The sequence below is a fragment of the Macrotis lagotis genome, chromosome 2, assembly GCF_037893015.1.
Source record: "Macrotis lagotis isolate mMagLag1 chromosome 2, bilby.v1.9.chrom.fasta, whole genome shotgun sequence".
NCBI lineage: Eukaryota > Metazoa > Chordata > Mammalia > Peramelemorphia > Peramelidae > Macrotis > Macrotis lagotis.
Genome location: NC_133659.1, coordinates 172,031,607 through 172,057,549, shown reverse-complemented (window position 1 = coordinate 172,057,549; position 25,943 = coordinate 172,031,607). Strand labels below are relative to the sequence as shown.

The window sequence follows — 25,943 nt, the reverse complement described above, 5'->3', positions numbered from 1 at the left end:
AAAAAAAAAAGGCTGGGGGGTTGGGAAGGAAAAGTGAGAGGGAGGGGAAAGTGATGAGTCTAGAAAATAGTCCGTCGGGTTCCTAGGGGACTACGGCGCCGGTCGGGCCGAAGGGACCGGTCGGCTTGCGCACTGCGCCCCGGATCCCTGCGCCCGGCCGGGCGGCGGCCGTCTGGGGGAGGGGTACATAAGGCGGAGGGAGCGCTTCGCTCCGGCCCGGCCGCAGCGCTCTCTTCGAGATCCCTCCGCCGGGCTCAGCCGTTTCCGGAGTCTGCGCTGCGCCCGGTTCCGCCATTGCGGCTCTCCCAGCCCCAGGAGCCTCCGCCCCCGGCCCGAGCTTGTCCGTCCGTCCGTCCGCCCGCCCGCCGGCTACCGCCCCCCGCGCCTGCACCCCCAGAGAGCAGCCTCGCCGCGCCCGCCCTCCCCCTCCCCTTGTCCTCCCCCCCGCGGAGAGCCCCAGCGGCCCCAGCCCCGCGCCCCCGGTGACAGGAGGAGACGGGAGCCCCCGGCGGCGCCATGGCCCAGATTCTGCCCATCCGTTTCCAGGAGCATCTCCAGGTGCGGCTGCTGCGGGGGGCCGGGCCGGGGCTGGTGCAGAGTGGGCGGCTCCGGCCGCTCGCGGGGGGCCCGGCCGGGGGGGGGGGGGTGGGCGCGGAGAAGGGGAAGGGGCAGGTGCCGCCAGGCCCTCCCCTCCCCCGGCCGGCGGGGCGGGAGGCTTGTCACCTCCCCCCCCGTGCCCACTCCCTGGAACGGGGGGCGGTGGAGGTGGTGAGGGCAGCGCAGCCGCTCCCCCCCGCCTCCCTCTGCGGCGCCCGCCACGGGAAGGGCACCTTTCACAGGGGGAGGGGGGGGCCGTCCGCCTCGCGCCCTCGAGTCGGGAAGGTCACAGTTCCTGGACCCCCCAAAACGGCCGCGCCGCGGGGCCGAGGCCCGGGGGAGCCGGGCACGGCCGCCCTCTCCTCGCTGGGACCAGGCACCCGGCTCCGGGGAGCCCCCGTGACTGTGAGACGCGCAGGGGTCACTGAGGCCTGCTGGAGATGGAGGCCGGGTGAAGCATCCCGGAATGGAACAGGGCCCCCAGGTGGAGAGAATCTGGCTTGCGATCGACCTGCCGCGGCTGAGCCAGCCCTCCCTGCCCTGTAGCCCACGAGGACCTTCCTCGCGTGGCAGGAGTCTTGCAGACAGGGGCCTGGATGGGGAGATGGGGGCCGATCCCTCCCGGGGCTGCTGCAGGTGCATTACGGAACTCCCCACAGCAGCCTGGCGCTTGGCCCGAAGCCGTAGCTTCCCCGGTGAACGACCCTCGTCAGAAGGCAATGTTTGTGTCGAGTTTCAAAAAATGAAGGTGGTATTATTGATGTCAGGTAGTAATAGCTAACGGTTGAACTTGTCTCCAACGATGGAAGAATTATTTTTGCTAACTGTTCCTCCCTTTACTACACCTAGGTTGGAAGAATCTTCTATTACTTAGGTCCTTGACATCTAACATCAAGCCTTCTTTTAAAATAACATTCATTGTCTTTGCTGATATATGCTAGACAGAAAGAAAATATTTTTTCAACCTGTATTTAGAAGACTAAAGAAACAATGATCCATGGAACAAAACTTATTCCAAGTTTTTCTAATCGTGGATGGAATAAAGCACTCTATGCTGCAACAATGCACTTGGACATCAGAGAGATCAAAATACTAATCTTGAATTTAATGGTGAAGGAGATTTAAATTTGCCTTTTTTAGGTTGGGCTGTCATCTTGTAAAAATTGAGGTTTCATGTAGAGATTCAGGAAGAAGGGGGAAATGAAAATAAATATTCAAATTAGATTTTCTGTATTATAGTTTCTTATTAAATGCATGGTAGAACATACTTTTTATAAAAGCAGATGTGTCTGACTTTTTTAAACTGCAGAAGTAAAGTCCATCAGATAATTTGTTGAATCCCACTTCTTTTTTTTCCCCCTTCTTCAAGTTTGGCAGTGATAGAACAATATGCACTAATGCAATTAGTTAGTAAAAAATTTACTGGATAGATTGAAGAAAGGCTTATTAAAAAATGAAAATTAGCTCCTACTCATTGATTCTTTATAGGCCAGGTGTATCACCTTTGAAATTTGAGTCCAAACTCATTGCCTATTTTTGAAAGGCAAAAAATAGATGCCTTGGATTTTTGTTTGTTTTATGTTATTTGCATGGCTGCTTTTGTATAGTTTTGTGCAATGTTGCTTCAAAGTATATAGGACAGCTGGCAATTTAAGTAATTGAGGATAATTTCAAAACACATAAGAATGAAATGAAACAGTTTATTAATAGTCTAGAGACTGCTTAACCTTTTTAGGATGTTTGGAAAATTAACTAACATCATTTCTGTAGCCTTATAGGCTTATGATCCATCATCAAATGTCAATGTATTTAAGTGTCATGAGAAGACATTCCAAGAATTGGAGAGAGTTGGTCAGTCAATTTGACCATTTCTGTGTAAGATTTCTTGAAGCAGAAGGTGTCCTTCAGGGAGAGAAAATGAAAAACCTTAGTTACTACTCCTGACATTAAAATTATTGCCCTCTTTTTCTAGCACATGTTATATTATATTCATTCCATTGTGTTTCCAGTTCTGTGAATTTACAGTTGGTCTTACCTTTGACCTTTTCCTTTGTTTTCTCTGATGAATAAAGATATAAAATGTTCAAGTTAAGGTATTGTACTATTAAAAAATTCTGGAGGAGAGGCAATTGTTTTATGAATGAAATATCTTTTATTAAGCACTTACTGTATGCCTGCTATTATGGCATTTGTTTGCTTGCCAGAGCTAGTTTGGTTTAAAAGCAAATAGTGAATTATTGGGAGACTTAAAACTCCTCACTTTCTTCCCCAGTCCCCACAATAACCAACTGTTCTGCAGAAAAGGGAGGGGTATCACAGTACATCCTGGGAGGGAAAGTTCTTAACTATGTCATTTAAATTGTAATAATGGATGGTCTCTTGAGCTGAAAGTGTAATGAGAAAGTTGATAACTATAATGAATTTGTTTCACTATGATTCAGAACAGTATATCAGTTGGAAGACTATGGAATTGATATTTAAGTCATTTAATGCTCATTTTGCTTCTACAAGAGTTATTTCTAGTTATAATTGATTGGATCATCAGTGTAGAATTAGAAGGGATCTTGGACCATCTAGTTCCTACACCCCTATTTTATTGTTGAAATGGATTTGTCCAAGGTTATTTTTTGGGGGGGGATTCTCTTCAACATTGCCACCATATTCCTCAAACTTGTGTTTGACTTGATATAAAACATACCATTAAACCTAAAGATATCTTTTAAGGTTCTAGATATTGGATATCTTTTATTCTTTTTCTTGAAAAATTTCATCTTAATTTCTATCTGATACTTTGGTTTCATTTCTTCCTCTTCCTCCTCATACTGTTGCCATCCTGGTTTAGGTATTAATCACCTCTGGAACATGATAGTCCCCTAATTGGTCTCCCTCCTCTTTACAACTTATCTTTTAGGTAGGTTTGACCTTGTATTTCTTGCTCTACTCTTCTCCCAATGGCCTATAGGGTAAAATGTAGGCTCTATCTGGCTTTTGAAGCCTTCTGTCTACAAACTAGTAGAGCCTTAATCTCTAATGAATGTTTTTAGTTTTTACTCTTGTACAGACCATCCAAGTACCTATTGTTCTATCCCTGCCAAACTTGAAGAAGGGGGGAAAAAAAGAATTAGGATTCAACAAATTATCTGGTGGACTTTACTTCTGCTTGAACTACTACCTCCACATTTTTTTACTTATTTCGATTCCTTTTTTTTAATTCAAGGGCTAATTTAGATGCTATTTCCTACAGGAAGTCTTACTGGATTGCTACCAGTCCTTTTGCATCTCGGCTGAAAACTTATCTGGCAAATTCAACCTATAAAAATCTGACCAATGAATGAGTCTCTTCTTGACCATATCATAATCTACATTGAATCATTTTATCTTAGCAGCTCTTCCCAAAGCAAATTGAAAGAAAACACATGGGAAAGAAATAACATGATCCCAAATGTTAAAGTGAAATATAAGTGCTATTATTTTTATAAATTCCATGAAGTCAGAGACTATTAACGTTTGAATGAAATTGGAGAGAAAACCATGGTAGAGGTTTAGAGGTATAAATAGAAACTTAATGTGTTCATTGTCTTCCTCCTGAATTTCAGCTTAAGGAATTTACCTGTTCCCAAAGCAGAGAATACAATTAACTCAGTTATGTTGAGACTGTATTAGATTTTGTATGTAACCTTTCCCCCATTAAGATATCAGGCAGTCGTTTTATCTTTATAGCTCTCTCAGGTACCACAGTTCTTTCTTTAAAACCTATGTTCATAGAGACCACAGGTCATGGAAAAAATAGTGCCAACTCTTACATTAGAAAACAGCATGTTTAGATCCTACCCCTATTGCTTGTCTGTGTGCTTTTGGTCAAGTCACTCAGACTTTCTACTACTCGGTTAACTTTCATTTGTAAAATGAGTTTGGATTAGGTGGGCCTTTGAGGTCCTTTCCATCTCTGAAATTCTGTGTGAAGACATACATAAATAATATTGGGGTGAGAGGAAAGAGAAGCCTTTTTAACTGGAAAAAGAGGGTTGGGGATATAGATTTTTTTCTACTTTGGTACTTAAGGAGTTGTAGAATTGTTGTGTTGTAAAATTGTAGTACAATTGTACAAATTGGTAGTAAAATTTCCTTGTACATTTCTTTTCAGATATTGTACTATTAAAAAATTCTGGAGGAGAGGCCATTGTTTTATGAATGAAATATCTTTTATTAAGCACTTACTATATGCCTGCTATTATGTCAAGCTCTAGTGATACAAATACAAAAAGGAAGATAGTCCTTGCTTTCCAGAATCTTACATTATAATAGTTGATGACAGTAGACTGTAGGAGTGGTGGCTAGGGAAGGACTTTCATAAAGCATAGATTGTGAGTGGAATAGTAGAACAATTAATTGATATGTCCTTTCTAGGAATAGTACCGTTGATTTGATTACTGGTCCTTGTGCAAGGGAAGAAAAGAGGGAGTACTTGTGTTATAACATGGTTATAAAAATGGTTGGAGAGCAGTGATCAGCATGGTGGATCTAGATAAATTTAAGAATTCTCATCAATCATGAGCCCTGGGACACAGGATGTGAACTAGATGACCACTCCACAGCTAAAGTAGGTAAACCATGAAGATAGCTGTAGCTTAGCAGCAGGCAGCTTTGGCAGCTTTTGGGATCTAGACTTATATACCTAATTCTGGAAGGAGCCCCCAATATCTAGTGGATATGAATTAGGAGTTGGAAGATCTCATAGGTTCTAGTGCTTAGTCTGCACCTTTTTGACCATAGATGAGTCATTTAACTACAAGGGGTCTAAGTTTCATCACTTGTTATACAGGGGAATTAGAAAGAAAAAAAGAATGCTGTGCTTTGAAATAAGAGTATATGAGTTTAGATGCTTATGTCACTTAAATAGCTGTATGTTTTACATTGGTTCCCTCATTTGTAAATTAAGGATATGAAACTAGATGGCTGTTAAGGACAGTCTAAATAACTCTAAATATAGGGTATTTTAAGTCTTAATTTCTGTCTTCTCTAAATCTTATAAAATTATTTAGATTATTCCACTGAGTTGGGTAATCTTGCTGGTTTTGTAATAGAATAAATTTATTAACAGATCACAAAGACTGAAGGCATCTAGAACATATTGACCATAGACTTAAACTGTATATTTAAAAAAAAAAGATTGGTAGGTACACCAATATTACATTTCTTTGACACTCTAGTGACCACAAAAAAAGCTTAAATGTGGTTTATCTTATTGATGGTATGCATGCATCACTCTGGTAATTGTTAGTTTTAGGACTTAGGGAAGAAGAAGTCTTTCATCTTCATTTTCTATATCAGGGGTCTGTCTGGGTTATCTATGTGCACATAAGACTTCACTTTTTGCCTTGTCTCTGAATAATGTGCAGTATCACTTACATTAATCATACCAACTTTGATATACTATTATAGTGAATGACAGTTGTTATCCTTGGTTATGCTTTGTGAAAGCAAATGTCAGTGACTGCCATATACCTTTTGGGTGAAGATAATAGTGTTTTGAGTTGGTATGAATTTAAATGAAAGTGTTGGTACAAAGGTGCGGGAAGAAGGTCAGGCTATTCTACCTGGAGATATTTCCTTAGAAGTTCTTTTTGGGGAAAGGTGATAGAAACATTACATATCAGAAGGAAAATAGACTCTTTAGTGAAGCAGAATACTGGATATTTATATTGACTGTTCTTAATGCTAATCTTTGAGAGAAAAGCTAGTTTCTAATTTCTTTGATTTTATGATTTTAAAATAAAATTTTAGTTCCTAAAAGAATCCATGAAACCCATATTATGATGCTCAATGCACAGAAACCATTTTTAGTATTTTGTAAATGCCTTTCTGAAAGGGTTTTCTTTGTTAGACCTTCATATTAAATGATAGGGGCAGGGCAGCGAGGTGGTTCAGTGGATAAAGTCAAGAGAATATGAGTTCAAATGTGGCCTCAGACACTTAATAATTACCTAGCTGTGCAACCTTGGGCAAATCACTTAATCCCACTGCTTTTCAAAAACAAACAAACAAAAAAAATAGGGTCACTCTCCTTAAATCTGATAAGTTTAGCAGTAGTTAATTGAGAGTACCTAAGTCCTTAAGTACTGACTAAACCAGTAAATTCGCTCCCTTCATTCTTGGCTGAGTAATTATTGCCAGTACCTTCAAAGCTTTGATTTCAGTGTTTAGCATACTTGTCTACTTTGTGATATGAGATACCAAATTTAGAATTTCTCATCTTAAGTTAACTTAACTCATCTTAAGTGTAGATGACCTTAATTTAATTTAATTTAATAGTTTATCCTACAAAAAAGTTTAATTTGCCAAAGTGATTAGTAGAAGAACTTCAAGATAGGCTCCAATAACTTATTCTTTACACTTCAGATCATTACAGTCATTGAAAGTATTTGGTTTTGTGTGAATAGAGGCATATCATATTAGTGAAACTCAATTGATCTTGCCCCTAAAGAAAACTTATCTCCTCCACTCCCCCATACCAGGTTGTGGAATGAGTTCACCCAATATGACAGATTGGTAACAAATCTATATGGAAAATCAGGAGAGAAACATTAATACTTCCATGTTCTTAATAATCAGATAAATAAGTTGTTCAAGTTTTTAGGGGAAAGCAAATTTACAGAACTTTTTTATATAAGGAGATTATTTGAAGTCTTTTAATTTAATTTTCTTTTTTTGGAGAAATGAGATTTTAAACTTGAAGGAAAAAATTCTCTTTTATTCTGTCAACATATATATGTTGCAGTGAAGTATAGATCAATTTATTGATTTTCTAGTTCTGTTGCTTTTAGCTGACATACTAAGAGCAGTACTATAATCTTAGTATAATAAGAATGCTGAATCTTCTGAATGTTCATTTGTACTGTTACACCACTTAAAAGAGAAATGTTATTTGTCTATTAGGTAGTTTGAAAATTATAAAATTATTTTTAATTGCTTAGGCTATTTTTCTGCACCAGTTCCTCTCCACCTCACTTGCTAATGTTAGCAGTGTGTCAGTACTAACTGTAAGACATGATTATTGTTTTGGTACTTAATTCTATAGAATTTTTAAGCCCAGGGCCTCTTCAGATGCTTAGTTTATTTAAGACTGTGAAGCATATTAAAATTTTCTTTTTGCTAGGCAGAAAAATCATTAGGAGTACTTGGAATTATTTTAGAGCATTGTAACCTGGATCCTAATTTTTCTAAATACCTTTTGTCATTTCAGTAAATTCTCAGGACCTTTTTACATCAAGCTTTTCTCTTCACTTTAGCTTTAAATCCTGTCTTTCATCTAAAAAAAAAACTACCAGCAATTCCCAACCTCACTTAGTCCAATTACTCTTTAGCTACATACTGTCTTATGTACTCCCAGCAAGAGTCTGCTAAAGTTTCATGGAATCCAGAGTATTATTTGGGTATGACATGTTGGAAATATATGGTATAAACATGTAAAAAAAATTTGAAATCGCTTATCTACATTTTAGCATGCCAAAAAGCACTAAACACTCAAAAGCGCACATATCTTTTGAAGATGAGGGCATTAATACATGTCCCTTGAACATTCTTGAATTAGTATTAGAAAAACATAAATGAACCAGACTTGAATAATTAAAAAATCCTTGATTCGAACAGCACGGGCAGTTTTGTTGGCTCAGAATTAAGTCAGCCAGAGGCAGAGAGAGACTGGAAGTCAAATTTGACCTCAGATACTTAAGAGCTATGGGACCCTGAGCAAGGCATTGTAGCCTACCTTGAAGGGTGATTATGAGAATCAAATTAAATAATATTTATAAACACAAGTCCTTGGCACATAATAAGCACTTAATAAATCCTCTCTTTCTCCTTTTCCAGTTTTAAAAATGAATAATTTGGGGCAGCTAGGTGGCACAGTGGATAGAGCACCGGCCTTGGAGTCAGGAGTACCTGAGTTCAAATCCGACCTCAGACACTTAATAATTGCCTAGCTGTAATGGCCTTGGGCAAGCCACTTAACCCAATTTGCTTTTGCAAAAACCTTAAAAAAAGATGAGTAAATTGAGACCAACAGAGGTCACTGCCATTTGGTTAATTCTGAGTATTAAGAGCCAAGATGTAAGCCCCATCGCTCCAAATCCTGTGACTTTTTTCTATTGTACCCCAATACTAAGTCTTTCTGTTTTAGCAGGTTCTTCTAGATTTTGTCTCTTGGTGGTAAAAGCCTTTAAGTCCCCAGGGTCATTTCCATGGGATGAAGTGTTATGTGTAGGACTTTAGTCATTGTCTTCCTTATCCTAGAAGAATTATCTTTCTTTGGTCAAGAATATATGATAACTATACTAGCTTGCTAGAACCTTCAAGCAGTTTGAAAGTTTTTGGTGTAACAGTCCTAAACATCTCTCCTCCTTCCTCTCTTTTGGGGAACCAAACCCATGATTTTATTAGTACAGGAGGTACCTGTGGAGGAAAATCATTCTTCTGATGAAACTGTTCTGTAGTAGTGATTGGCGCTGGGTCACATATTATGTGTTAAACAAGGCTTAAAAACCCAGGTCTTCCAGAATCTATTCATTCTTCCTGCTATGATGTTTTAGAAATGTTTTATAATAGTGTAAAAACAGAAAATTACTTGAAAGTAATTAAGACTTACCTATCATTTTTTGACTGAATATAACCTGAAAATGTTAACATTTTCCCAGATTATTAGGTTATTTGAATACTTGATAAGAATTACTTCCATGTCAGAAGAAAAGACAGAAGTTCTATTCTCTAGATCTTGAACTTTTTGATACTAGGCCCCTGTAGAAAATCTCACTGTAATATGAGACTTGATGAAAAGTTAAAATTATGTCATCTTGAGTTTTCTTTAGTTTTTGCCTGTGAACACTCCTTTTGCTTTCCTCTGCAAGGTCATGTCAATGGTGTGCCATCCTCTATTTCTCCTTGACTTTGCTTTAAAAAAAAAAGTAAAAACAAACTAGTACATCTATAACTTCTACATTGATATTTTCCCTGTTTCAGTTTTGATATATCACAAATTGACATAAGAAATTAAAAGGAAATTTTGGGGGAGTTTTATGGAAGCTGCAGATGACAAAGAAAAAGGTATATCTCCTATATAATGAAATCATGGGTTTGGTCCTCAAATAAGACATGCCTAAAATATACATACAGAATCATATAATATCAATGTTTTATCTTTTAATACCACAATAATTAAAACATTTTTCTCTGGTACAAAGTGAGGGCCAAGAATTTACAGATTTTCCAGATTGCGGGGGTCATTGTACTCCTGACCCCTGAAATGTGTAGTTCTATTCCCTTACAAATCTGTCAACTCAAGGTGGTCATGAGTATGATCCTTTTTCTGTATAGAAATGGTTGAGTAATAGCTTAATGCAGTGCCAGGCTAAAAGTTGAGCCATGGAAATACTATTGTCATGGTACTCATATTAAATTCTTTTTTATATATTAAATTCTAATTAATTTTAAATTTAACTTTAAATTTAAATCAAACTTAAATGAGAAACTTAATAAATTTCCTATTTATTGAACCCAGGAGTTCAAACACTTGTTACCTATAATTGTAATTTAGAATGACATTAAATAAGTTTTCCTTGGATTATTTAGATCTCTAAGTATTAGTCTTAAATCCTCCAGTGGAATACTGCTTTGGTTCTTACAAAAATTTGTTTATAAAAGGACATCAAAGTAGTCATCTAATCTTTTAGGCATTGCCTCAGTTGTTACCTTCTTTGTGGAGCCTCTTCTTTATCCTGAGAGGTTAGTGGCTCTGTCTCCTTTCTTAGTGGGCATATTTTATCCCTCTAGTAGACCAAGGACATAAACTTTCATTTGTTATAAGCCCTGATCAGAATGCTTTATACATGCTTGGTACTTAATAAATGATTGGTATTAATAATTTGCTCGATGCCAACCCAATTGACTTTCTATAGGGAGTGTAATAGGCTCAAATAGTTGTTTGATGGTGTAATTTTTATGAAAATGTGAAACCTCATATAAGTTTGATAAAATTACTGTTCTGTTCCTTATTGGTTTGCAGCTACCTAATTTATTTTTTATCATCAGAGTTGCTTAGAAATCAAGTCTCTTTTCTATTTACTAATCTCTTTAACCATATACTTGAATAAATGTTTGGATTGTCCATTGGGGGAGAGGTGGGGATGCTAGAGGAAGAATTATTGGAGCAAATGAATTTTCAGTTGTTCATAACACCTAAAGCTCCAACAGAGGATTAAAGGGTTAGTCAGTTAATATGACATCTCATGAAATATTTTTCTTTTTTTTCTCCCCCCATGAAAAATCATACCATATCACTTCAGTTTTTAGCTCTTAGATCTTGATTGAATTTCAGTTATGTAGTACAAATTCTTTTCACTAGTTATTTCTGACAAACTAGATGGGAAAAAGTTTAGTACCTTTTCTCATTGATTTTTAAAAATCTACCTGTTATAGAAGCATTTAGGTTTCATAGAATAATAGTCAAAGTTAATAGACAAAAATGATTCTCAAAAAATCTTAAATCTCTCAGTTGAACACTAGTATATTAGATACTTAATTTTGCTGCATAGTTAAAAGAAGCAGAATATTTACAATTAAAGCCCAGGCTATGAATTTGCACTTATAGTATCTTTGAGTGATTCATTTCTTTCCAGTGCCCTATGTAAGATGAGTTGCTTCAAAAGGCTGCATATAGAATAGGAAGAAGTTTAGTTAATGCTGTTCTCATATCAAAATTCAACTGAACGTTGTGTCCCTTATTTAAAACACTTGTTATATCAGGGTGTTAAAAGTTTGGTTTATTTCATGAAGATAAACCTTTGGGGCCTTTTCTGCTGAGAACAATGGTTGATATCCTGTTGTCCCCTGAATTTAAGGAATGCTGCTTTCTCAGCATTTTTCTTCCCTTCCTTTGAAGAAATCAGCAACTGTAGTTTCATATGACAGAATCTGCTGACTTCCAGGAAGTGACTACTGTCAGCACATTTTCACTGGAAGATAGAGTCAGTCCTCTATTGGAGAACGTTGCAAGGTTGTGAAATGGAAGTTTTCTAAAATTAATGATCTAGGATAATTACTTCAGACATAGTTATCTGCATTTTGATATTGCATTAGATTACCATGCCATAAATAAAGTAGAGCCCTGAATTTAAATCATAAAGAATTCTGAACATTAAACCTTTAAGAAAAAGTAGCATGATGTTCTAGAATTGATCTTTAAGTCAGAATTCAAGTTCTGCCACTGACATAAGTGTCAGTGTGACCCTTGGGGTAAAATCACTTTGAGTGCTGAGTTCCCTAGGCAACTCTTGAAGCCTAAAACTTTAAATAAATTGCAAATCTACATATGCCAAGGTAGCTTGCCCCAAAGAAGTTTTCTATACCAATGAAATCATGGGTCTGGATAAAAGACTAGTTGAGTTCTGCTGAAGTAGGAGTTATTCTCATGTCTTTGTCAAACATTAAGAATACCTTTTCTTTTTGAAGAAAAGCTTATGATGGCGGAAATGTTATTGTACATAATTTCGAAATAGCTATTCATAGTTCGGTTGAATTAAGCTAACACTTCCTTTACATTCTAACTATCCAGGCAGAACAAAGAGGAAGGATCTTAAAAAATGTAAAGTTTAGCACTTATTGTGAAACCCTCAGTTTAGTTCTTAGTAACTGTCACAAATACAAGATGGCTACAGTATTTAAACTAAAGTAATAAGTGAGTTCTTGCTAGTATTTCTATGGAAATTTTGAAGTACTAGAACTTGCTTTCCAGGAACTGGTACAATTACAGTAAAGCTCTTTTTTGATGACATTACTTTTCAGATGTGATCATACATGGCTTAAATACTTCTAATAGAATTCATTAGACTTCTGAGCCAATCTGCTTAGCATTGACAATCTTAACTATACCATTTGTGGACACATAAAGCTGAGATTGAATGCCAGGAAATGCCTACATGAGTTGTAGAAAGAAACTTGGCAAATTTTAGATTTTGCAAGTCAGAATGCTTAAGTTTATCTGAACTTGAGTGTTGTATCTTTCCATACCATCTCCTTTTAAAGGGATAATCATGAACTAACTTAATGATGAATGTGGAAAAATTTTCCACATATTATTTTTATCCTTGAATTTTGTAGTAGTATGTTGTTCTCTTTTCATAAAGGTTTGATTCTGGCTAGTTAGCATTGGGGTATTGCTTGTTTTATTAATACAAACCCAGCTAATTGACCTCTATCTTGTAGACCAGTAGTCATCAGGGTGAGATTCATGGCCTAAGCACAAGAAGTATGTGATCCACCAAATGGAGGATGAGAAAAATGAATCACCACCCTAGTTCAAGCTCTCTTTAACTCTTACTTGGATTATTGCAAGAGTTTTCTAATTGGTTTCCTTGTCTTTCCTCTTATCCGTCCTCCATGTTTGCCAGAGTAATTTTCCTAAAGTATAGGAAATAACATGTTGCTTCCCTACTTAGTAGAAGTTTAATAGTTCCCTGTTAAACTCTCAAGTCAAATATTATATATAATGTATATGGTAACACATATAATTCATAAGTGATGGAGATATGTGATATTGGAGATATGTGATCAGAAGATTCTGGCAATAACTGCTCCTGGCCATTTAGAACTGGGTTAGGATGGCCGGTCTGTGTCTTTCAGACATAGAGTTAAAAGATACCTTTTAGGATTCTGTTTTGTTCATTAGGCAAACTAAAGAATAGTGTTTGGGGTTGCTTTTCTATTTTAGAAAAGCTATAAACTTAAATGGGAAGAATTGAGTTTATGATTTGTGATAGAGATATGTGGGGAAAGTTCCCATCTTTAAGTTGTTGGTTAACATTTTTAAATTAAAAAAATCAGAGATTCATAGAGTTTGTATTTCAGACTTCTGAAATAGCATTTAGCACTTAGTTTGAATCTCACAAACCTATGAGGAAGTTAGAACCGACTTTATAACATCTTTGGTTTGTCTAATTTAAAAGCAATGTTGACTTACTGAAATTAGGTGCTTAGTTATTAAGAAGGAAGAATTTTTTTTAAAAACTCAATGACTTGTTGACTATAATCTAGGATTAAAAATTGCTGTTAGTGCTTTTCTTCTGCTTGACTACCTGTTTTTCAGTTTTTAACTTTCTAAGGGAAAATTTTCTAATAAACTTTACATTGTGCTTGTAAACTTCATAATGTCCCAAACATTTGCAGAGCTATTAAAAAAAAGCATATTGGAGCCAAAAAATTTAATTGTCATTATTGAATTTAGGGAAACTAGTAAAACTTAAGATTCTCCTGAGAACAGATGTAATAAAATATGGTTAGGATTATTGTAAGAATATCAACATGAAATAACAAAAGCAGCTATTAAAATTTAATTTTTATTCTTCAAGGGTGGTATTTTAGAAAGTTGGAGAATAGGAGGTAACCAATTTAACTACATGGAGACCACTAATCTGTTATCACTTATCATATGACCAAGTGAAATTCACACCCATTTTGAACAGCTGAATTTAGCAGATAAAATGTTGATGTTCACATTATGCAAACGATACAATTTATACATATATATTTATATATAATTGTACAACTGCTATAAATGAACTTACAGCTTGAAAGATGTAGCTTATTCAGTAGTCCTCAATACTACATGCAGGGTACTGTGCTGGGAAAAGGAGTTTCTGTCCTTAAAAATTTGCATCCTGCTGATAGGATGTAAATAAATACAAAATATATATGATGTAACTAGTGTGTGGGAAGGGGGATTGAGGGTGAACATCCCCAACAACTAGGAAAATCAGGAAAAGCTCTTTGTAGAAGAAATTTGACACACTTCAGCTTGAGTCTTGAAGAGGTGATAGAGACTTCAAGAGTCAACAGTGAGGAGGAGGAAATTTTCAGACATGTCCTCTAGAGAATGTAGCTGGAATGTTAAAGGCATGTATGGAGGAGTAGCAAAATTGACCTGGAAAGATAGAGCCAGCTGGCAAAGTTGATATTTTATTCTAGAAATAATAGGGAATCATTGAAGTTTCTTGAGTCGGGGGAGTGACATGTTATTTTGAGATTTTAAAAAATTGATACAGTAGGAAGATTTGATGTTTCCTTCAGGCTTTAAGGTGATAATATCTCTACCACATGGTAAAATTACCAGGAATGTTAGGTATGAAGTGCTGCTTTTTTTTTCTTTTATTTTTGAGGAAAGTGGGAGTAGTGATGGAATTAACTTTCATTCTCATTGTGAGCAGGTAAGACTGTTCTGGATCTGTGACCTCAGGCACATCACTTTATCTTTCCAGGACTCAGTTTTCATAGTTGTAAAAAGAGGTAGTTGACATCAATGTTCTCTAATTTTTATATTTGCTGTCTTGTCAAAAACTGAACTAAGCTGAAGTTTAAAACATTTCACTTGAACGTGTGTTAGTTATTGAACATGTGCTCATTCTCCTGTTCTGTGTCATACTAAAACAGAAATAATTGATTAATTTATTCATGTGTGTTTAAGTATGATCATATTCATTTTTTTATTGAAGACATGTTCCTAACTGAAATTTGATCTTAAGGTACTTGGTTTTTTTATACTTAGTTTCTGGAATCTCAAAATAAGGCCACAAGCATTTTTTTTCCTTATCCATTTTTTTTTCTTTATCCATTTTTTCTTTGAGATAATCAGAATTAAGTGACTTGTCCAGGGTCATAAAGCTAGTAAGTGTCTGAGGCTAGCCACTACATTATCTAGCTATCCATCCTTATTCATTTTTGGTCAGTAGATATTGTCTTATGTACAATGTGGAAATAATGTGGGAAAATGGAGTCTGGAAACTGTTATTTGGTATATTGCTTATGTTTTGTGAATATAGTGTCATTATCTGTAGTAGCAAAGGCTACATATTTAGTTTTGTGATTGATGCCCTAGATTCCCATTAGACTTTAGTATCTAACTGGTAGAGACTTTTTGACTTAAGTATAAGTGGTTTTAGAAAAATGATTCTAAAAATCATTGTAAGTTTAGCAGTTGTATTTTTTTTAAGTTTGTTTAGGTAAACAGACTATTTTGGTTTACCAAAATAAACTAGAGTAACTGTACCATGCACAGCTGACTGTACTTATTACCTGTTAACTCAGCTATGTATAGGATCTAAACATGAACCAAACTCTTGATTAGTTCTTTGTTTAACAAAAACTTAAAGATTAGTTCTTTTCTTGTTATTGTTGTGGATTGCAGATGAATGTAGGTGAGATTGTTAGGCAGTTTGGGTCTATATATTCAGAATAATTTATTTGTAAGACTCAAGCTAATTATAGATCTAGAGCTGGTGGGGACCTTAACTTATCTAGTTCAACACCCTCACTTTATATATAAGGAAGCTAAGGCCCATAGAAACTAAAAGACTTGCCCAACATCACACCATTTGTGATCTAGTTAGGATTTGAACTCAGGTCCTTTGGTTTCAAATCTAACACTTTTTTCCACTGTGTTGGCTCCTCACTGAGATAACAAAGGAAGCAGATTGTTTTTGGTTGAACTAGTTTTAGAAAACCAGTGGGGATGGGGGTTAGGAATAAGCAATATGCAAATAAAGTTTCTGCATAAAGTAGGAATATAGTTAGATGATTTGAAAGAGGCAATTTATCACTATTAAGTAATGTATGCTACTTTTATGTAGGTAAATAGATAGAATGAGAATGGAGTTTTATCAGATTCCCAAATAATAGTTTCCCTTTTCTGATTTTTAAGCACTGTAATTAAGGTTAAGGCTTATTTACATCAAAAGAGCTTTTTTAGGCATGGGGTTTAAAAGGGGGGGGAAATACCTACATATAAGAAAGCTTGCCTTCTGTTGAAGGCACTTGTAATCAAATAACTTTCTAGCTGATAGCTTTTATTGCTTACCCTCAGTGTTCTTTATTCCAGGTGTTCTCGTGTTAGCTCACTCATTGAGCAATTCCACCTTCATTAGAAAACTCCTGTGGGAGGGAGGCAAGAGGATAGAAGTTGACCATCTGCCTCACCTAGCATTTTCTACCTCCAGACAATTGTCACAGGGCTAGTTAGAGAATTATAGGGTCAGATTTAGAGCTGGAAAGGAGGTACTTTAGAGGACATGTTGTCCAACTTCCTTATTTTGTAAATGAGGAAACTGAGGCTCAAGAGAAGTTGTGCTGTTGCTCTGGGTCTCATAGTATGACCATGCCTGGGGGCAAGATTCCAGCCCAGGTGAATAAGAGAGGTACTGAAGATTTCTTTCATTTCTGCCACAATCCTTCTGCGGCTTGGGCTTGTTTCAGTGATAATGGTTTAAAGTAAATCTTCTGATCACAATTAAATGCTTAAATATAGTTTTTAAGCAATATTTGTTCAAGCAGCATGCATTTGATAAGCAGCCTATTTTGTTGTAGGCACTACTTGGGATACAATTAATGATTCAAACTACTTTTTCAAGAATTTGTGTTCTAATGACATACAAGAATATGTATATTGAAAATAAATATAAAGAGAGCGTGAAAAAGATTGAGGGTTAATTAGGAAAGACTTCATTTTAGAATATGGTGCTTAAGTTGTGTCTTAAAGAAGTAAGGGATTCTGCAAGGTAAAAATGTGGAGGTTTGGGAGCTGGGAGGTGACAGTATAAAGTCATAGAGACAGGACAATGGCGTGTTTTGTGTGAAGAACAGCAGGAAGGCCAGTCTGATAGGCAATACTATAGAGTTGGGGAGGGAAGAATAAGCTATAATGAGACTGGAAAGATAGATTGGAGCTAGATTGTGAAGGGCTTCAAAAAAGATCATAGGGAACCACTGGAGTGTAAAGCAATATGGAAGATGGACTTGAGGCAGGGAACTTCAGTTAAGAAGACACTGCAATAATCTAGGTGAGAAGTGAAGGTCTGGAACCTGGTAATACCTGGACATCTGCAATACCAGACACTGACTATAGGTAATGCAACTGCTGTGTCTGACTTAACGCTTATTAAGTTACACTTACGGCTTAGTGATAAAATTATAGGGCAATACCAGACACTGACTATAGGTAATGCAACTGCTGTGTCTGACTTAACGCTTATTAAGTTACACTTACGGCTTAGTGATAAAATTATAGGACATGTTAAAAAAAGACTATTCTTGCTGATATTAGAGCTTGGTAGAGTGATTGTGTGCTTAAAACCTTAGGAGCCCAAATCTGGCCCCAGACACCCAACAATCACCCAGCTGTGTGACCCCGGGCAAGCCACCCCAACCCCATTGCCCTGCAAAAACCAACCCCCCCCCCCCCCCCCCGCCTAGTAGTAGTAGTAGTAGTAGTAGTAGTAGTAGTAGTAGTAGTAGTAGTAGTAGTAGTAGTAGGGGCAGCCAGGTGGCACAGCGGACAGAGCACCGGCCCTTGAGCCAGGAGCACCCTGGTCCAAATCCAGCATCAGACACCCAGCAATCACCCAGCTGTGCAGCCCCAGGCAAGCCACCCAGGCTCATTTGCCCTGACCCACCTCCACAAAATAATGATGATAATAATAATAATAATAATAAATGTTCTTCAGTCTGTGTTCCAACACCTCCAGCTCTGTCATGGGTGTATCACATTCTTTATCATAAGTCCATCACAAAAGCTACTGCTAACATATTTTTCCATCATTGCTATTGCTGATCGCAACTCCCTCCATTCATACTTCCCCACTACCATATACTATATCTTCTCTCTCTCTCTCTCTCTCTTTTCACTGTGTCACTTTTCCTTGAATATGCTGTAGGGTAGCTGACAGATCCCCAGCCAAGAGATACTACTCCTTAGGTCCAGCATCTACCTGGCCCTATGGTCCTGGACAGGCCATGCAATCCCAGCCCCTTGCAAGAAGTAAAAAAGAATATGTGTTATACCTGACCACTCTCCCCCCATGGTCCATCCTCTCCTCCATCACTCACATCCCCCCCCTTCCCCCTGTTCCCCTTCTCTCCTTCTTACTCTAGATGTCTATACCCCATTGAGTATATATGCTGTTTCCTCTCCTAGCCACCTCTGATGAGAGCAAAGGTTCCCTCATTCCCCCTTGCCTTCCCCCCTTCCATATCATTGCAAAAATTCCAATCATTGCAATTTCATGATACAATGAAATTGTATCTAATAGCCATATGATATTCTCATTTTCATGTTATTAATAAGTAGCAGAACAAAAATTCAGGAGTTGATTTTTCTTTATTGGGAGAGGGGATATATATAATATATATGTGTATATATGAGAGAAGAGACAAGATTTAGTTTGTGGGTTAAAAGTTCTGGATTTTTTCATACATACATGTAAGGCAACTGCTCATAATTTTGAAATTTATCAAGTTGCTTTCTGTAGCTCTGCATATAAAAATTTTAATACTTGACTGTTAAAGTTAAGATAAATACTCAGAACTTTGGTTGAAGATGAAGCAGTGGTGGGATTCAGCTGATTTGCAGCTGTTTGTCAGAACTGATGCCTAATTTTATGTTGTTTGGCAAATCAGTTGTTAATTTGTTTGAATCCCACCACTGGTGTGAAGTGTATACCTTTCCTTATTGAGGGAAGCACTTAGGGGTGTTGCATGATTTCTTAAAAAATGACTTAAAAGATAAGCTCACTTTTCTGGTTTAGTGTCCTTTGAGGTAGATAGGAATGTTTTTTTAATGGATTAGGAAGTTAATAGAATAGTATAGGAGATGCTATTACGTAGTTTTGAAATACAGGAGAAATATAATCCAATCACATCTTATGCTAAGTGTAAATAGACAAAGTGAAAAGGTAACTGTTTATTCACTTGATTTTCACCCTGAGGTAAGATCTTAATTACCCTCATTTTATAGGTGAGGAAATAGAGATTTTTTTTGACTTTTTCAAGGTCCCACAGTGAGTTAAATGTTTGAAGCAAAATTTACATCTTATTGTGCTGCCTCTTAGCCACTGTGTAAAGAAAGGGCTGCTACAAGGATAACCTTTATTATAACCTATTTCATTAAAAATTATATAGCTTATTCTGTTCTATCTGTTGTCTCTGTACTGTACATTCAGGTGTAAAATAGATTCCTATCTAGTGTATTTGCATTAGTGCTTATTAGGCAGTTCACTTTAACTCTCAATCCTAGAGTAGTTGTCCATGACTAAATTGTTGGTAATTGATTGTTCCTGTAAGTTATTGATGTATGAGAGGGAAATGAAAGTAGAGTATAACATATCCTCACTCAGTATCTAAGCAAAAAAAAAAAAGCTTTTCCTAAAACCTTAATGCAATCACTTACAGTAGAATTAAAAAAAAAATTTAAGGGTGTGTCTACCCTTTTCTCACATACCAGAAGTACATGGGCTCCTTACTGGCCTGCAGGCCTGATTTCACCATTGGTATGGTGATTTGGTTCTGATTGGGTCTAGCTTTTCCCTCCTTAGGTAGGGCTCACCATATTGATATGGAACTGTGTGAATTCCTACCAGATCTAAGAAGACCACTGCAACTCAGTAGAATTCCTAGATTCAAGATCCAATAGCCTAGAACATCAAGCCCAGATTATAGGCCATGGCTATAATATTACCTTTTTTATTCTTATTTTTGTACAAATGATGTTTTTTTATATATTACTAAAATATTCTTGTTTAAGAGTAAACATAATACCCCCTCCTCCCAAAAAATATAGACCCGCATGAGCAATAAAGGAAAGGAAAGAGAAAAAAATTAAAATTAAAAATATAATATATAATATTGCCTTTTAAAAGACTCAAACTATTCCAAAAATAATATACAGTTTGCAGTTTTTTAGTCATTGAGAGAAATTAAGTCTGAAAGGGGAAAGATAGCTTTTTGAGAACATCAGAATTTTTTTTTTAAGTTTTTGGGGTTTTTTTGTTTGTTTTTGGCAAGGCAATGGGGTTAAAGTGGCTTGCCCAAGGCCACATAGCTTAGGTAATTATTAAGTGTCTGAGGTCGGATTTGAACTCAGGTAATTCCAGCCCGGTGCTCTATCCACTGTGCCACCTAGCTGCCCCAACATCAAACTTTCTAAACCCTATTTGTTCTGGCCTGTGGTATCTATTTTCATCATTTTCCTATCTTAATTGTCTTTTTTTAAGTTAAAAAAAAATTATTTTTTAAAGCATGGAGTCTTTATTTTTCTTCCCAATTCCCTCCCTCCTCTACTTCTCCCAACCAATCCAGTGGCAAGGGAAAATAAACTTACAAACATGTAGTCATGCAACAAAATAAATTTTCACATTAGTTATGCTTTTTAAAAAGCAAGCAAGGGGCAGCTGGGTGGCGCAGTGGATAGAGCACTGGCCTTGGAGTCAGGAGTATTTGAGTTCAAATCCAGCCTCAGACACTTAATAATTACCTATCTGTGTGGCCTTGGGCAAGCCACTTAACCCCATTGCCTTGAAAAATCTAAAAAAAAAAAAGCAAGCAAGAAAAAAAATGCCTCAACCTGTATTCCAAGGCCATCAATTCTCTTATCTGGAGATGGATAACATATTTTATCATGATTTCTTTGAAATCATGGTAGATTATTATCTTAGAGATGATTATGGTTTTTTGTTTAAGAAATTTTTCCTCAATTACATGTAAAAGCAATTTTTTATCATTCACTTTTCATAATTTTTAAGTTCCAAATTATCTTTCTTCCTCTACTTTAATAGAGATTATACATATGCAGTCATGTAAAACATTTCCATATTAGCCATGGTGCAAAAGAAAACAAAAGTATACCCAAAACCTCCCAAGAAAAATAAAGTAAAAAAAAATTATCTTGATCTGCATCTTTTCTTTCTCTGGAGGTGGATAATATTTTTTGTCATGTTTTTCAGAATTGTATTTTATTGCTAAGAATAGCTCAGTCGTACATTATACAGTGTTGATCAGTGATGATCAACAGTTTATAATACAGTATTGTTATTATGGTGTGTAGTGAACTCCTGCCTCTGTTCATTTCACATCAGTTCTTGTAAATTTTCGATTTTTCTGAAATCTGCTCATCATTTCTGAGAGCATGATAGTATTCCATCAAAATCATATACCGGGGCGGCTAGGTGGCGTAGTGGATAAAGCACCGGCCTTGGAGTCAGGAGTACCTGGTTTCAAATCCGGTCTCAAACACTTAATAACTACCTAGCTGTGTGGCCTTGGGCAAGCCACTTAACCCCATTTGCCTTGCCAAAAAACCTAAAAAAAAAAATCATATACCACAGCTTATTCAGCCATTCACCAATTAATGAGCATCCCTTTATTTTCCAATTTTTTGCTACCACTAAAAAGCTGCTATAAATGTTTTTGTAAATATGCGTCCTTTTCCTCTTGATCTCTTTGCGTTATAGACCTGGCCTACTAGGTGAAAGGGTATACATAGTTTAATATCCTTTTGGATATAGTTACAAACTGCTTAGTTACAAATTGCTTTCTAGAACAGGGCTGTCCAGCCTTTTTGAAGTTTTTATTGAAACAGTAGACAATAAATTTTGATCTGACATTATTTAGTGAGATCTCTGCAGTAGCTTGGCTTCCTTTATTAAAGCCTTTAGTAACCTATAGGTGGCACATAAAATCACACTGAGGGCCACCTTGATCTAAAATAATTGGACTAGTTCACAGCTCCACCAACAGTGGAGTATACCGCTCTTCTGCTGTGTTATTTTCCTTTTCTGTCTTTGAGCCAACCTATTGATTGTGAGGTGGTAACTTAATTGTTTTAATTTGCATTTCTCTAGTTACCTTTAATTTAGAGCATTTTTTCATATGGATATTAATAACTTGGATTTCTTCCTTTGAAAATTGGATATTCATATCCATTGACCATTTATCAAATGGAATAAGGCTTTAATTCTTAATTATTCATTTTTTTTTTTAGGTTTTTGCAAGGCAATGGGGTTAAGTGGCTTGCCCAAGGCCACACAGCTAGGTAATTATTAAGTGTCTGAGGCTGAATTTGAACTCAGTTTCTCCTGACTCCAGGGCTGGTGATCTATCCACTGTGCCACCTAGCTGCCCCAATTTTTATTCTTAAATTTTACTCAGCTTCCCTATATATTTGAGAAATGAGATCTTTTTCAGAAAAAGTTAGTGCAAAGATTTTTTTCCCCCCAACTTCCTTTTCTTTTAATTTTATCTACAGTGGTTTTTGTTACTAGAGATTCTTTTTATTTTTATGTAATCAGAACTATCTGTTTTTCTTTCTTTGAACCTCCTTATCTCCTGTTTGCTCATGAACTCTTCCCCATCTGTAAATCTGACAAGTAATTTCCCTGCTCTATTTAATTTGCTTGTGATATCATCTAAATCATGTACCTTACATTGATTTTATTTTAATAATAGTGTGAGGTGATGATCTGTGCTTAGTTTCTGCCAGACAAGTATTTTATTCTGCCTTTAGTAATTTTAAGTGAAATTTCTCCTCCTATCTCCTCCTGTTGGATTTTCTTGGCAAGATAGAGAAATGCTTGATGATTTGTGTGAGTATGATGAAGTTAATTGTTTGGATTATTATCAAATTGTCTATTTTACTTTTTTTCTACTCAAAACAATATTCTTCACTGGTCTGTTAGTTGTTAAAGACTAGGGATTGTTTCATTCATAGTATTGAGCCACATGATTATTATTGCATTTAAGACATCCTGAAACTTCCTTCTTAGCATACTTCATTTTTCTAATCCTTTAATAGAAAGATTCAGGCTTCAGAAATGGAAGGGTTAGAGTAGGGCATTCTATAATTAAAACTGTAACATCCTTCTTTGGTCTCAGGATCAGAGTAGGTATGAACATGGGTATTTTCATGACTGATAGAATCATGGACTCTGAGAGTTGGAGGGATCAAAGAGGCCATTTTGTCTAATCTTTCCCCTCTAAAATGAGTTGTTATTGAATTTCAGCTTTAGGACTTTACAGGGAGAGTAAACCCATTTCTTATCAAGGCAATACATTTTCCCTTTGCATTAAGACTAATCTTGGGAACAGGATCTTGTGACTAAAATATTGTAAAGGAAAGTCAAATACTAAAAATGACTTCAGGTGTCTAATAGTATTATCTTGAACTTGTTTATAACATAGTTTAACACTTAATATCACCTTGAATATATAATAAGTAGTATATGTCATCTACTATGTTATGCTAAGCACTTCAAAATATTAATCTCATTTAATCCTCAGAACTAATTTAGGAAGTACGTGCCAATATCATCATTTTACAGTTGAGGAAACTGATAGAGATTTGTGAGGCCAAGAGAAGTTACATAGCTAAAGTCTAAAGCCAGTTTTGAACTATGGTCCCAACACTCTTTCCACTGAACCACCTGGCTGCCCTCAATTGAGTTGGTTCATAACCAGCCACTGTTGTTCAGTTATACCAATCTTTATGACCCCATGAACCATACTGCCAGGATAGAGTTTGCGATTCGCTTCTCTAGTAGAGTAAGGCAAACAGAAGTGACTTGCCCAGAATTGCACCACAAATAAATATCTGAGGTCAGATTTGAATCCCCCAGGCCTAGTGTCTTTGAGCCACCTAGCTGCCTCTAACTACCACTATTGCAAAGCTAGTTTGCATGCCTTCTGAATGCAATTTACACTTTTTACCAAGGCTTTCAAAGATACTAAATAGCCTCATAACACCATATTCCAGCATCTCCATGTGTACCAGGTTATAATGAAATGGGATTATTTTGACATTGTCCAAACTCAGTGATTTCCCTATTCCTGGAATCTTCCTGGTTCTGTGCTTTTCTGTATCTTTTGAAGCCTTTCTCAAGTGCTATAAAGCCTTCCTTGATCCACTAAATTACTATTGATCCTTACATTGTTAGATTACATATGACAGTTTGCACTTCTCTTTTTGATTTGTATTTTATATTAAAAATTCATGAAGATGAGATGTTAGGCACAACTAGATTGTGAGCTTCTTGAGGGCAGTTCATTGTTTTCTCCCCTTGGCACTCAGTGCTGTTTGTCTCATAGGCACAAAGGTTTGAAGTTGCAGGAGATGCAGAAGATAAAGGCTGTTTGTTATTTTGTGTTTTTTTTTGTCAATTTGTTTTTTTTTTTAGAGAAATAAATTGATGATTTCATATTCTAAGATATCTTGTTTATTAGTCAGGAAGCATGCATATTAAGTTCCTACTGTGGGCCATATACTGTTCTAGGTGATTATAAAAATAAGACAGTGCCTGCCCTCTAGGAGCTTACATTCTGAGGGGTGTGGGGACAATTTGCATGTATGGATACTTGCAAAACCAATACAATATAATCTGAGGGGGAGGCACTAACTGTCTGGTATGGGAAATGGGGTTAGTGGGTAGATTCTACCATGACTTGTGGAATCATAATTTGATAACTGTGGCACATTGATTTTACTATTTCTGATTTCTGACTGGGTAGTTTTAATTCTGTGTCAGTTCTGTATATGGAACTGCATTTAGTGCTACTTAGATTGTGTAAAGCAAAAACCATTACTACCTTTTGCCTCTAATTGCTTATAATTCATATAATTAGGGTGGTAGTGCTAGCTGGGGCAAATAAAACTATTTGGTGTCTGACTTCTTATAATATTCAGTTAAATGCCTTTTTGGAAAATCTAATAATAATGCAGTATTTATTATGTAATGATCCCTTTGCTCTATGCTTCTATTGATGGACCTGTCTTTCTTTCAGCTCCAGAATCTGGGTATCAACCCAGCAAATATTGGCTTCAGTACTTTGACTATGGAGTCAGACAAATTCATCTGCATTAGAGAAAAAGTAGGAGAGCAGGCCCAGGTGGTAATCATTGATATGAATGATCCAAGCAATCCCATTCGTCGACCAATTTCAGCTGACAGTGCCATCATGAATCCAGCTAGCAAAGTAATTGCATTAAAAGGTATGAAGAACCACTTTTAATATTATAAATTATTTCCTTTGAAGATATAAGCTTAGTATTTGGATTCTAGGTTTGAATTTGTATATATGTTCAATTTGACTAAAATAACATAGATTAGCAGAGATTAAGCCTAAGGTTAGAAATTTACCCTGACTCTGGACTGCACAGTGACTGTGAAAGTTGAATTTTTTAATGCTGTTCAATACAAGTCTAACTGGATTTTTACTTTGGTACCAGTGAGAATAAATGGCTCCAATTTTGAGAGTCTTATTCCTTTGCGAAACCTTAAGAAAGCAAGACATTAATACACACACACACACACACACACACACAGGAATTTGCTATTTGGACTGTATTATAGACATCAGTTTTAATATCTTAAAAAGGCAGGAGATTGCCATTGTTCCTTCTCTTGAGTCACCATGTTTTATTTTCTTCAGATGCTAAGGCTATTTGACTACACTTCTATAGAAAAAATTTTCAAAGTTCACAGAAA

The 25,943-nt window shown here is 36.6% G+C and overlaps 1 protein-coding gene across 2 annotated transcripts in view; it reads left to right on the top strand.

The window, feature by feature from the left end:
• The first annotated feature begins 281 nt into the window (after nt 1-281).
• CLTC (clathrin heavy chain) overlaps nt 282-25,943 on the top strand; it is a 73,767-nt gene continuing 48,105 nt past the window's right edge. The window contains exons 1-2 of one of the 2 annotated variants that reach the window (XM_074223573.1): nt 282-558; nt 25,240-25,447. In XM_074223573.1, coding sequence (XP_074079674.1) covers nt 517-558; nt 25,240-25,447 — 250 coding nt within the window. In that variant the 5' untranslated portion in view covers nt 282-516. The remainder of the gene's footprint in view (nt 559-25,239; nt 25,448-25,943) is intronic. The other variant, XM_074223574.1, reaches the window with a different exon arrangement.